The sequence below is a fragment of the Atractosteus spatula genome, chromosome 1, assembly GCF_055471065.1.
Source record: "Atractosteus spatula isolate fAtrSpa1 chromosome 1, fAtrSpa1.hap1, whole genome shotgun sequence".
NCBI classification, from domain to species: domain Eukaryota; kingdom Metazoa; phylum Chordata; class Actinopteri; order Semionotiformes; family Lepisosteidae; genus Atractosteus; species Atractosteus spatula.
In genome coordinates this window covers 58,744,678-58,758,142 of record NC_142706.1, presented here as the reverse complement: position 1 = coordinate 58,758,142, position 13,465 = coordinate 58,744,678, and the positions used below count along the sequence as shown (strand labels likewise).

General features: G+C 48.6%; 1 protein-coding gene across 2 annotated transcripts; it reads right to left on the bottom strand.

Annotated features, from left to right (window-relative positions):
• Positions 1-3,099: 3,099 nt before the first annotated feature.
• prim1 (DNA primase subunit 1) lies at positions 3,100-13,142 on the bottom strand. 2 transcript variants are annotated; one of them, XM_088908887.1, is made up of 13 exons: positions 12,824-13,142; positions 12,068-12,225; positions 10,346-10,452; positions 9,237-9,310; positions 8,670-8,806; positions 7,880-7,938; positions 7,482-7,591; positions 6,882-6,967; positions 6,300-6,435; positions 5,462-5,531; positions 4,436-4,542; positions 4,185-4,283; positions 3,100-3,655 (listed from the first exon to the last, which is right to left on the bottom strand). In XM_088908887.1, exons 1-13 carry the CDS (start codon positions 12,942-12,944, stop codon positions 3,636-3,638), a joined length of 1,284 nt encoding a protein of 427 aa, XP_088765013.1. In that variant the 5' UTR covers positions 12,945-13,142; the 3' UTR covers positions 3,100-3,635. The 2 variants fall into 2 exon arrangements, with proteins under 2 accessions (XP_088765013.1, XP_088764966.1); XM_088908840.1 differs by having other exon boundaries at positions 6,300-6,432.
• Positions 13,143-13,465: the final 323 nt, after the last annotated feature.

Genomic DNA, 13,465 nt, shown 5'->3' with positions numbered 1-13,465 from the left:
ATGCCCTGGTCATTCATGCTACACAGATCTATAAAACAGGGACCAGAACTCCTACCACCAGAAGGCCCTGTTGAGCCCAGAGAAAAGCTCCCTCAGCCAGCTGATCCTGAATCTCACCGACACCAGCCAGGCCCAGGACAGCACTGCTGGAGCACCACACATCACAGTCAACCCAGACACAGCACAGGACAAATTACACTACCTTATCTCACTGCTTCCCAGAGCTGTGTGAAAATACGGAGGTAACTATCCAAATATGCTCAAGTATACGGGTTTCCCCCTGTGCTGGTGAGCTCTGTCAGTAAGTCTGTGCTTTGATCCACTGGGAAACTCAAAACAGGGCACGAAGCACTGGCATAATGTCTGACCAGGGCGAGAAACAAAAGGAGAAACTGAACTGTTTGTGAGGAAGTACTGCCTCAGTGACCACAGCCTGGCCCTAGAAAAAGGACACAGACAGACCTGGCTATCCAGAGAAGACAGGCTCAGTGACCACAGCCTGGACATAGAAACTGTACACAGACAGACCTGGCTGTCCAGAGAGTACAGGCTCAGTGACCACAGCCTGGACATAGAAACTGTACACAGACAGACCTGGCTGCCCAGAGGACAGGCTCAGTGACCACAGACAGGCCTGGCTGTCCAGAGAGGACAGGCTCAATGACCACAACCTGGCCATAGAAACTGGACACAGACAGACCTGGCTGTCCAGAGAGGACAGGCTCAGTGACCACAGTGATCCCCACTTCTCTCAGCAGGAGGAGCAGAGACAGAGATGCACTTTCTGTTGTAGTGTGAGAAAGACTCTGGGACTAAACAAACCTTCCCTAAAATAATTTTAATCCCAGAATTCCCACTCCTGACAGAATCAGAACAGTCTCCAGTCCTACTGGGGGAGGAAACTCAATAGAGTTGCAGCCCAGGGTGTGATCTCCTGTCACTGCTTTAGGAACAGACAGTGTGACTGTCTTTCAATAACAATAATAATGCATTGCGTGATCTCCTGTCGCAGCCCGAGGAACAGACAAAAGGAAGTTCAAATAACAATGTTATCATTGTGATGTCTTTGTTTACCACCTGTTATCGCTTATACTGTATACAGCATATGTAGTGGTGAAGTCACCTAAGGTTGAACTTTAAATATTTTCTGATTAATATTAGAACTCTTTATTGTTAGGTTACGTTTGGGGCTCTCAGTGAACGTTCTTGGAAAAACACTGAAAATAGTCGTGCCAGATGGATGTAAAGGATCTTTGCCTCTGTGCTTTCTCCTGTGTCAGTGGAATCAGTTACGGAGCCTGTCTTCACCTCCTGTGAACGAGCGGGCGCTGAATTCTCTTGCCTGGTCTGTCAGAGGGGTGGGTGTGGCCGTGAGCCAGTTTGAATGGCAGCAATCCCTCCCTCATCACACCCTTGTCATCACCAGGGAGAAGTCTTCCAAGTCCAGAGTCGTGCCTTGTAGATGAACGCCGAATAAAGAACACAGCTGTTGCAAGCCAGATCCAGAAGAAATCCTTGGAATCACTTTGCACACATGCTGATAAATTTCACCCCTCCCACTAATATTCTGAGTACCAAGAGAAACTTTGAAAATTGATCAAATCCTTTTGAGTGACGGACTTTGTTGCTCAATCAAATCACCAGATCATTGATCATGTCCTGGGACCCCATTCCCTGAGGGCTGACAAGATAGCACGTGTCCTCCTGCTGCTTGTTTAACGACCGCTTCCTTGAAAGACGAGCAATGCAAAAGAACATCTTTCCGAGGTACAGCTTGTTCTGCCTCCTGTGGTAGCCAGACACACTACTTACCCGTGAGCTTCAGAGTACACCCGCTGTGGATCTACCCTCTTGATAAAACACATTAGACACAGTGATGATTTCACCTATACGGTGTCAGTTCAATAATATATTGGTGCACCCGTACCCAGACATTTCCTGGTAATAGTGATGCAGATGGTGCCTTGCGATGCTCAATTTAATTGTGACTGAGCAGTTCCCATACCCATCAAATATCACTGAGCACCAGCCAGCACCTGCTTACAAGTGCTCTGGGCTTCAAATCGAAAAGTGTTGGGTTCAAAGCATTATTCTCCAATTTCTAGTTTTTTTTTCCCTTAAACTTACAGGTACTTCCCCACATCTGTAAAGGGTTACGTTCTGCGCAACCTTATGTACGCTGAAATGTCCACAAGTCAGAACACAATCTGACACAGTGCAGGCCAACAGAAGTGACCATATTAGTTTCAGCTAGAGGGCGTTTGGGCCTTGAGCACCGGTACATCGATTCATGTGTGGTGAACTAATGAGGTCACTGGTGAAGGGCGAGAGTCACACAGGTGTAATTTAGCCTTTGTTTGGTATAGAAAGGGATCCGTGATGATGGTGGGTGTTGGACTGCTCAAGAAGGTTTCCAGTATTGTTCAATTGGGCTTAAGTAAAGTTTCCTTCCATTTTCTAATCCGCTTTATCCAATTCAGGGCTGTGGCAGAGCTGGAGCCTATCCCAGCAAGCAAGAGGCACAAGCCAGGATAGACCGTGGACAGGACATCAGTCCAACCCAGGGCAGTGGCACGGTGGCACAGTGGTTAACTTTGTCACCTCACAGCACTGGAGTCCTGGGTTCGATTCCTGGGGTGCCATCTGTGCAGTTTTCATGCTCTCCCCATGCTCGCATGAGTTTCCTCCCACAGTCCAAGGACATGCTGGCAGGTCCACTGGATTCTGGTAAAACTGGCCCTGGTATGCGTGTGTGTGTGTGTGTCCTGTCCGGTTGTATCCTGTCTTGCGCCATTTGCTTATCTCCTGCTCCACCACAACCCTGAGTTGTATAAAATGGTTAGAAAATGCGTTTTCTGGAACTTGAGGGATTTAACTGGGACTCTTAATGAAAATGGCAGGCTCTAGGCCTTTATTTTAATGACACCAGAAAAATATCCAATGAGTTAGAAAACCATATACATTATGTTTACCAGTACATTATGGAACATATAAAAATAATTAATACCAAGGAACTACAAGAACAATGTTACAATTGTAAATCTATCCAGAAAATATGGTTAACTGCAAAAAATAATAGACATTGCATATTTACATACATTTTAGACAGTCTACAGTTTATTTCTTATCTTTCCAGCCTCCACAGCCTTCACACCCTCCAGGATAAAAAAGTTTATCTGGCCCAGTTCAACATGATAGCCAGAACTGCATTTGAAATCGTCATGGGGAAGGGTGTCAGTGGGAGATATAATGGCACAGGACCTTGTTTCTAATATAGCACTACATATAACTGGAATGTTCTTCTCATCTAACCAAACTCAAGTCTGGACAAAATCTAACCCTCCAATTCCTCTACACAATCCTGTGCTTGGTGACATGTTTGCAGGGAGCATAACCAAAAAACAGAAACAATGAGAAAAGTCTGCAAGTTCTGAGTGTGCAAACCAAGACCAGTATGTGGGTCAGGGGTCAGAGGTCAGACCAACATACTCGTGGTGCAGTGATGTTTTCAGAAGGTGCGGTGTACTTCACATTGTTGTTTTGGTCTGGCTCGGGAACACCCCACAATCCCGCAATCCTTTCGTATCCCATCCATGTCGGCAAGTGTCATCTGTTGCTGGCTTCAGGAGACACACTTAGAAGTCTCTCTGGAGATCTGGAAATAAAAAAACAGGGATAAAATCCCAGGTAGCATGAAGGATCCGGATGAGTTTGGCTTACTTGCTTCTTCACATCCATTTTCTAACCGTCCCGTCCAAAAACGGAGGCGTGGGGGGGGGGGGAGCCGAAGCCTATCCCAGCAAGCAACAGCACAAGGCGGGGTACACCCAGTCCATCGCAGGGTGCACACGGACTAAAACACACACTCACGCCAGGGCCAATTTTCCCAGAAGACCATTAGCCTACAAGCATGCCTTTAAACTGTGGGAGGAAACCAGAGCACCCGGAGGAAACCCATGTGAACAAGGGGAGAACATGCAAACGGTAGGGCAGCAATGCTGACTTCCTTACTTCCTCCCTCTGGGAGGGAATCTAAAGACTGACATCTAATTTTGTCAGGCAGAGGAACATAGGAGCTCACCCCACACTTGGAACTGACAAGACATCTTGTCAGACAGAGACACACAAGATTGGAGGACAAGTCTAGTCGGAATTCTGCTTCCGGTCTTTCCCGGAAACCGTACCGCTCTTCTTCAGCAGCTCCCCTCTCCGAGCGCGCTCCATCTTCTCCACAAACTGCTCGAACACTCGCACGTACGTGGCCAGGCTCGTCTTCTTGTAGTCTGTGCCGATGAAGACACTGCAGTTTAACACTGAGGCATTTCAAAAATCCCACTAAGAGCTCATTTTCTTACACCCTGGTACAACACTGCTCCGGGGCGAAGAGCTGAGAAAGAGGATCTGGTGCCCAGGATGGTGGCTCGGACCCGCTCACCTCGCACTCTTCTCTTCTCTGTTGGCGTGTTCTCGTTCTCTTTGTCCTTCATCTCTTCCTCCCCTTCCTCTCCAGCACGAGGCCGGTCCAGCTCCTGGCAGATCAGGCTGTGCAAAAGAGCCCAAGTGTGACTATGGCAGCGAGCACACAGTCACAAATGAGAGGAGCCACTCGCCCCACCCAGCTCGTTTGGTCAACAGTAGTTAAGCGATCTGAGGATCTTGCTCTCTTCTTGATAGAAGCCAAGGTATCGGCTTCAACAGCATGGCAGGGCAGCCTGTTCCACACTCCCAGCACCCTTTGTGTAAAGACATGCCACTGCAGTTTTGACTTGTGTCCTGTTGTGATCCACAGTTATTATTTAAGAAACCTGCTGGGCTGACTTTGTGAAGGCCTTCCTGAATATTTTCTATAACATAGTCATACAAAAAGTGCTCAATACCTGAAATGAAGCCTCACTAGTGTATTACACAACTTTAACATCCATCAATTTCCTAACCACTGGGGTCACGGGGGAGCTGGAGCCTATCCCAGCAAGCAATGGGCTCAAAGAGAGGTCCACCCTGGACAGGACAGCAGTCCATGACAGAACACACAGATACAGACACACACTCACACCAGGGGCAGTTTTCCCAGAAGCCAATTAGCCTACTAGCATCTCTTTGCACTGTGGAAGGAAACTGTAGCAACTAGAAGAAACCCAAACAAATACAGGAAGAACATACAAACTGCAGGCAGATAGCATCCCAGGTCTGCAATCGAACCCAGGGCCCCAGCACTGCAAGGCAGCAATGCTAACTACTGCACCACAACTTTAATATCTTTATTTAAATGCTTCTGATTTTCTTTCCTAGAAAAGATACCGGAACATGTGAGCGATGTGTCAACGCCAAAACCCCCGAGTGGCCAGTGAGCAGAAACCACGCTGCATCCCGTTATCACAGAGTAACACAGCCCAGGTCGGAACCAGCGACACCTGGACCACTCGGGGCTCGTCCCACACCCCCCTGGTCAAGAGACGCTCACCTTATCGTGGGGACGGCAAAGGGATCAAACTGGTCCACCTCTCGAGGGTCAATGGGCACCGATATGCGGCCTGTTTGAAAAAGAGAAATAAGCGGTCAGACACCTGCAAGATTCACTAGACGTTCAATCATCGATAGACTTTCAGCCGTCCCTCAATCACTATACAGTGGGCCAGAATTTGCACACTTCTTGCTATAAATTAATGTTATCCTGTGAAAGACTGCAGGTATTATAATGTACAATCTGGCCAAATTATTAGGAACTCCCCAGTCAGATGAAGAGGCCAGAACAATCCTCAGACCTCACTCCTGTTAAAAACTGGTGAAACCAGTCACACTCCTGTCCTACGGATTCCGAAGGACCTTAACTCCAGCACCAGGGGAGATGAGCACCGTTTTCACATTTGCACGGGCCAAAATATTAGGACCCCAAGACTACGACAAAAACACCCTCCCAGTAGGGGGCTAGAGGAGCAGGAGACAGACTCCCATCACCCTTCCTGGCCAGAACAATCCCCAGACCTTACTCCTGCTGGAAACCAGTGGAAATCTCCAGTTCAGTCGCACAGAGACTCGGAGGGTTTCTTATATTTTGAGTAAATATTTTTGTTTTTTTATCAACATTGATTTTGTGCTTGTACACGCGAGTGCCCTGCGGTGGAGAGGTATTCCCACCAGGGTGTAGACCCACTTTGCCCCGTGTGCTCCTGGAATTCGGGAACCAGCTCATGGAATAAGCAGCTTTCCGAAGACGCATGGATAAATTGTTGCATTAAAAAAAAACAGAAAAAGGAGATCACAAGTGAAACCAAAGAAGGGCTCTGCTTGGCCGTCCTCACCTGTTTTGGGGTGGACGCTGAAGGGGCTCTTCAGCAGGTGGTTAACCCCCTTGCTGACGTTGATGTCGAGCCGCGGGTAGCAGTACTGCAGCATGATCTCCCTGGCCGCGTGCTGTCCCTTCTTCCCCTGCGGCTGCTTGGGAGGAGCCGAGAAATTACAAAAACCGCAACAGCTGACCGGTAACCGGACCTAATTACACACAGTCTCAGTCGCAGAGGACTGGGGCTCCCCTTGAAACATGCTAGGCTGTGGATCTGCAGCCCTGGGAGAGAAGAGCACTGCTTTCCGGGTTCCAGGTTCTTTCAGAGCCTGAACCACATCTTAAGTCAAAAACAGGTGATATGGTTCCTCATCCAATGAAGGAGCCTGATTATATTCAATTGAGAGGACAGGCAACCGGAACATGAGAGCTGTCCCTCAGCCTTCGAGAACTGGAGTTGCTCATCCCTTAAGGATGTCACAGCAGCTGGACTCTGCGGACAAGGAGGTTGAGCCACAGCGGCGGAGACGCACAGAGAGAGATGGACAGACGCGCTGGGAGAGGGACGGAGCGGTCGTGGCTTTGCCATCTCCTCACTCACCCGCTCCACGTGAGACACCAGGAGATCCCAGCGCCTGACGGGATTCTTTTCATTGTGAAAGTCAGTCTTCAGCTCCTTCTTCACATGTGGGTAGGAAGTCAAGGACCTAACCTGAAGCTCTGGGAACTAAGTGATACACGCTCAAACACTCAACAAGAACTCAAGAACGGTCACAGGCGAGGAGATTAGCAGTAGGCCACTCATCCCATCCAGCCTGTTTGGTAGCCAAGGCATCATCATCGATAGCATAGCTGGGTAGCTTGTTCCACTCTCCCACCACCCTTTGTGAAAAGATGTGCCTCCTTTTCTCAGTTTTAAATGGACTTCCCCCTTGGTGTCCACTTGTGATCTCTACTCAGTGTTTCACCTTCTGTTAATGTCTAAAGACATTAATTCAGAATATCAATGTAGGACACCCCCTTCAGACTAAAGAGACTCAGTTCCTCCTGCCTGTTAGTGCAGGACACCCCCTTCAGACTGGTAGATTTGTATCAGTGCAGAATGTATTTGGTTGTTCTTTAATGGACTGATTCTAGTGCAGCAACATCTTTGATCTATGAAGAAGGGGAGTAGACAGACAGCTGTTTTTGGAAAGGATATCTTCTGGCACAAGGGCCAGCACTTTGTCGACAGACTCTTTGCTGCCCAGGATGTCTTGTTTGACCACAGCATAGTCCACAAAGTAGCGCGAGATCACATTCAGCGATTCCCTGCAGAAAAGACAGAGTCAGACATTCTCATTCTTTTGTAAAGCCAAGCGATTAACACAAGCAAGTTAACATTGTAACCCTCATGATCAGATGACTCTCGTTACACTTGTCTGCTGAGGGTGTCAACTGCTAATTGAATAAGTACTTTTTGAAGACGCAATGATCCAAACTCAGTAATTTTTCAATGAAGAACCTGCCCTACCACACAAACAGGATGATGGAAAAAGCCTAAGTCCAAGATTCACACATCAAAATGGCTCAGTCTTAAGAAAAGGGAGTTTTTCTTACATGACAAAGGGATGAATAAGATCAGGCAGTTGCACTTTTTTGATTGTGTCCTCTCCACCCTGTCAGAAAGCAGAGAGAAGCACACCTTTATTCACAACAGAATATTGAAGGGCATATAGCTCATATACTGATAGAATTAACAAATTCAGCCTAAATATGTATATTCTTCCTGTATTTGCATGAGTTGTCTTCAAGGAAGACTAGGTTGTTGCTATAAGGGATGTTGGTGCACCAGTAGGGGGTACACTTCCACACTGGCCCAGAAACTCCAAACCAAACGCCCAGTAGAGAGACAAGGGACAGAGCTGAAGGAATTGTCCTTCAGATGACATGTTAAACTGAGATCCTGGGTACTTGGTTACTCAAGACCCCAGGACACTGTTTACAAGAATAGGGGTGTCAACCCCAGTATCCTGGCTCAATTCCGGTCTGAGCTGTACGGTCTGGCCTCCCCAACCCCCCCCCCCACCAAGTCCAAGTCCTCCTGAAGCAGCAGGCACACTTCAGTGCTGGATAAAGAGCTTCCTGTGATACGAAAAGCACTTTGAGATCCTTTTCTATGAGAAGCTCCACATGAATGGAAGGAACTATAATTATTTTAACTCCTCTTGTCAACGTGAGGAGTTTCTTCTCCGCCATGTCTTTCGATTCACCTCTCGGTATTTATCCTGAAGTGCACTAAGGGTGGAAGTCCACTCCCCAGAAGATCTTGACGACTGAAGTCAAGGTCATCCCCCTGGTTCACCCCCCCGACCCCCGACCCCCCTGCCTACTGCCCCGCCCACCTCACCTTCACAAGACTGAGGTACTCAGCCACTGCTGAGCGGGCCGTCGCCGAGAGCTTCCTGGCTGCCTCGTCACACACCCAGCAGTGCACCCCTCGCCTGCCCGAGTACACCCACAAACAGTGCTTGAACCCAAAGTCCTCTGGGGAGAGAAACCGGGGCCCGTCTGGTTACACTTCGGAAGGGTGAAAGGCAGACTCCTACAGTGGTGCTCAAGGGGCGGGATTTCTGTCCTTCTTACCTCCACAACAAAGACTACAGCAGCAGCCAAGGCAATGTGCCAACATATTGATAAACTACATCTTTCAATCACAATCCACGCTCAGAACATTTTGCAGATTTTGGGGGTCTATTTTTACAATGTTCCCACCCTGACCCATCCTTACTCTTAATATGCTAGATTTAAATAACTAATTATTTAAATACCTCCACCCCCCCACCAACCAATCATTAACCTCTTCTCCAGTTCCTCAGCAGGTGAAGAACTATACAGGCCTATAAAACCTGCAGGATCCGCAATTCCAGAGTAAGCCTCCGGCCCCTCCCAGACCACCTGTCTTCTTCCGCCCTACCTCTCAGAGCTCTGTCCAGGATCTGAATCGCGATGGTCATCAGGGTCCAGCACTTGGAGCAGATGTCGGCAGCACTGCAGGAGAACAGGGAGAGGAAGCCTTTACTCTCGTTCAGATGTGGAATTTACCGAAAGGCCCACTCTCTGACCCCGGAGGGAGCAGACACGGACACTAACGTCTGGTGGAAAGCGGATACCTGGCGCCTGTCCCAAGCCAGCATGGGGTTTCGGGACAAAGGGATCAGGGATCAGGGATTTCCTGTCCCATCTGTCCTGAACTCAAGAAGGATTCAGAAACTGCCCAGTCTTTTTGTGTAACTTTTCTCTGGTTTTCTCAGTCCTGCTGACATTAAGGGAAGAGAGTCTCTCCGGTAGGTGTGCAGGTGTAACAGTGATGACTGAGTTACAGAAATGACCCTCCGAAATCCAGACAGTGTACAGCTCTGCTGCGCCAGAGGACTGGTCTTGTTGTGCAGCAGAGTTAAGGACCGGAGCTGAGCTCTGAGCCCCGAGAGACTGGGAATAAATCCCAGCAGAACCAGAGGACTAGTCTTGTTGTGCACCAGAGTTAGGGACTGGAGCTGAGCTCTGAGCCCTGAGACAATGGGAATAAATCCCAGCAGAGCCAGAGGACTGGTCTTGTTGTGCAGCAGAGTTAGGGACTGGAGCTGAGCTCTGAGCCCTGAGAGACTGGGAATAAATCCCAGCAGAGCCAGAGGACTGGTCTTGTTGTGCAGCAGAGTTAGGGACTGGAGCTGAGCTCTGCCCTGAGAGACTGGGAATAAATCCCAGCAGATACAGAGGACTGGTCTTGTTGTGCAGCAGAGTTAGGGACCAGAGCTGAGTGATTCAAAAACTGCCCAGCTGACTGGGCAGAGTGACCTGGAGTAGGGTTCCACTCTCACTCTGCAGAGAAAGGCGGCAAACCCTGGGCCTGTCTGCACTGGAAACCGACAATTCCTGCAACATATCACACACCTCAGCCTGGAAGAGCTGACCTTTTGGGAGGGTTTATGGATGTATATATGCCCTGGGGAACAGAGACAGTGGAAGACTGCAGCTCCAACATGTCAGCAAGCCCCCACACCCAACCGCCCCCCTCCAGCATACCTGCAGCACCTCCGGACATCGTCATAGTCCGTCATGTCAATGTCGAACACCAGCTCCTTCTCCAGCGCCTGGAAGGTCCCAGACTTCACCGTGTTGTGCTGGTTCGGCTGCAGAGAGAAAGTGGGACAAGAGCAAACTCATTGACAAGACTGACTCAAACTGACCGACTGCCCCCTCAGGTGGCTGGTCTGCAGGGCTACTGGAAATCTGGGCAACATCACCAGCTTAGACCTGTGCTGGAGGACTGATGATCTTGCTGAAAATGAGGGTGCTGTTAGTCTACCAACCACAGGGAGCTGGGTGAGGGTTATATTTATTTTCATCCTTTATGTATCTTATATATCTATTTCACACACTGATGACCCAAACTTTTCATCTATTTTGGACCGTGGGGAATATTTAAAGCTTCTGACGTGTTTGTTAAATGAATGCATGGATGTTTTTTTTTTTATTTGTTAATGGATATGTATTGTGCTAAATGGACTGTATATTGTGCATGTCATTTGACAAGGAAGGAAGGAAGGAGCCCTTATTATTATTATTATTATTATTTGTTATCATTTTGGATGTTGTAAACCTGGACTGCTGAGGCAGCTTGACTGCCTTCATTTTGTCTCGTGCCTTTGCTCTCATTATGTTTGATTATTATGATTGTCAATCTGCACAGCCCCAGTGGAGCTCAGCCAGTGCCTGGCTCATGGTTACTGCTGCAGTGGCTCAGAGTTCCAGGAGTGGGACAAGAGCAAGTCGAACTGACTGATTTTGCTCCTGACTGCAGGGCTGGACCCCACCGTCACCCAGACTAGGAAAAGAAGCCGGATGAGCTCTGCCGGCACTGTGAGGATTGCTGGCACACTGCGCCCTCCTGTCCCACCCGGCTCCTGTAGCCGGCACACCGCAGAAGAGCACCACCCTCGTTTTCAGCAGGGGCCGCATCAGTCCTCCAGCCAGCTGTTCATGCAGCAGTGCTCGTGCCGATTCCTCAGTGCAATTTCAATGTCTGCCTGTACCACCTTATTCACACTAACAACATATTAAACAACTAGTATCTCACATGGGCTTACATACAAGAGCCCTGTCGCCAGCAAAAGCCTTGAAATGGATCTAGGAGCTGTGCGATAATGGTATTTAAGCGAACACACACAATACCATCATGACACAAAGCACAGAAGCAAACTGTGCATTTCAGACAGCTGAAGATATCAAGTGACAGTGACACAGTCCTGATCAATTACAGGGAGGTCAATCGCCTCTCCTATGGCAGTACAGTCTGGAGGGGCTTCACAAAGTGAGAGACAAAGGCTCAAGAACTGTTCAGACAGCGTCTAGGCTCACAGGCTGTGACACGCTGTGCAGCAGAGTGACCTCCAGGGAGGCCCAGTGTGCTGCAGGACACTGACCTGCCCAGGTCACCCCCAGGCTGCCAGCTCTCCCCCTCTGGGGGGCACTGACCTGACCTGCTCAAGCAGCTGCTTCTCCCTCCAGCCACAAGCGCTAGTCATGCCAGGGCTGATGCAGCTGAGAGCACCAGCCCACCAGCACAGGCAACATGTCTGTATGTCCAGTGCAATGTCGTACTCATGGGAATAGTCTAATAGTGAATGTTCTTCTGTCTCTGGGCACAAGAAGAACCGACAGCTACACTGCCGGCAACATGCAGGTGGACCCCAGCGCCTCACAGACAGGCAGAACCCCAGGATCCCATGAAACAGACAGACCGACCCTGTGGCTGAAGATGGCGCCGATGTCGATCTTGTAGGGGTTGATCTTCTGAATCTCCTTCTCCAGCTCGCTCTGGCTGCTGAAGGACTGGTAGCGCACGTAGATGTCATCCTTCAGGGTGAAGGAGAACTCGCGGTTCTGGAAGCAGCTCTTCACCACTGACGGAAGAAAGAGAGGGTGGGCGGGCAGAAGAGAGAGAGAGAGAGAGAAAGAGAGAGAGGCAGGAATTTTATCTATTTGCTTTTGCAAACTTTGCCTTAATATTCAAAACTTCGGCCAACTTGTCGAGCTTGTGAGTTCTACTGCAATGGAACGATCGTGTGAAACGTGCTGGACGTACTGCAGTGCACGTCTCACACATTTCCTCCTAAATCCATTAGCTAGTGAGCACACTATGTACAGGTGTAATAAATGACATACAGTAGTTCAAGTAGGGAGCTGCCTCAGCATGCGTAGGCTGCAAAGGAACAAGTAAAGGTTTATTCTATGGTGAAAAGAGAAGAAAAGAAACAGAATAAATGACATTCCATTATGTATATCGATTTTCGACTATGTGAGGCTTAAGTACTCAGAAATAAAAGATTGAATGCGCTCTACTGCCTCCTGAACAGCATGCATTTCACCGAGACGGGGTAAACGGAAAACTGCGCATCATTTGCTGGCGTCAGTACAGACGTCTAAAAACTCAAAAGTTTAGTTATAGTTAAAACAACGCAGACAGACTTCACACATTTCCTCCGAGGCTTTGAAACTCACCGCCTCCATAGCTAAGCCAGCGGTGGTACTGCGAGAACGGGAACAGGCGCCTGTAATACAGCGGTAACAAATCCGGGAGAGAGGCAGGGTCATATTCACTGGCCGACGCTAATTTGAGCATTTCAGAAAAAAACCGCAGGCGCGGGTTTGTGGCAAGGGGCTTTTAGACAGCAAAACTGGATCGCTCTCTCGTTAAAAATATTAAAATTCCAGCACAACCCCACAACGCGCTCCCCTGCTTTCGGTGACAGCTGCACACTTACAAAACAGCGCGGGAAAGTATCGAGGAGGACGTCCCAACAACACAACAAATCTCCGTGGGTTGGTGGGATATGTAGTTTTTTAAGCAAGCGTCTCACATATTCATTGCTACGAGTAGATCATTTCTAAACTACAATTCCCACAATCCATAAGCGGCGCATGGTACCAATACGTCTTCCTCCCAGGACGCTGATATCTGATTGGCTACCACATTACAAATAGGAGAAAACGTCAGAAGGCACTGTCTAGAACAGATCGAACGCCTGAAATTAAGACTGAGGGGGATCTATACTGATGGAAAAAATAAACGCAGCATTTTCTGGAATGAGTATACTATAGTTATATCTTATGTGCTTTCACAAAAAGTTGTCAATTTGTTTT

Excerpts from the sequence above, each read along its gene's own strand:
- prim1 (XM_088908887.1), bottom strand. The coding sequence starts at position 12,944 with ATGCTCAAATTAGCGTCGGCCAGTGAATATGACCCTGCCTCTCTCCCG. Across the intron at positions 8,807-9,236 it reads CCTGGACAGAGCTCTGAGAG|AGGACTTTGGGTTCAAGCAC; the intron begins GTAGGGCGGAAG and ends TTCTCTCCCCAG. Across the intron at positions 3,656-4,184 it reads GGAGCTGCTGAAGAAGAGCG|ATCTCCAGAGAGACTTCTAA; the intron begins GTACGGTTTCCG and ends TTTTATTTCCAG.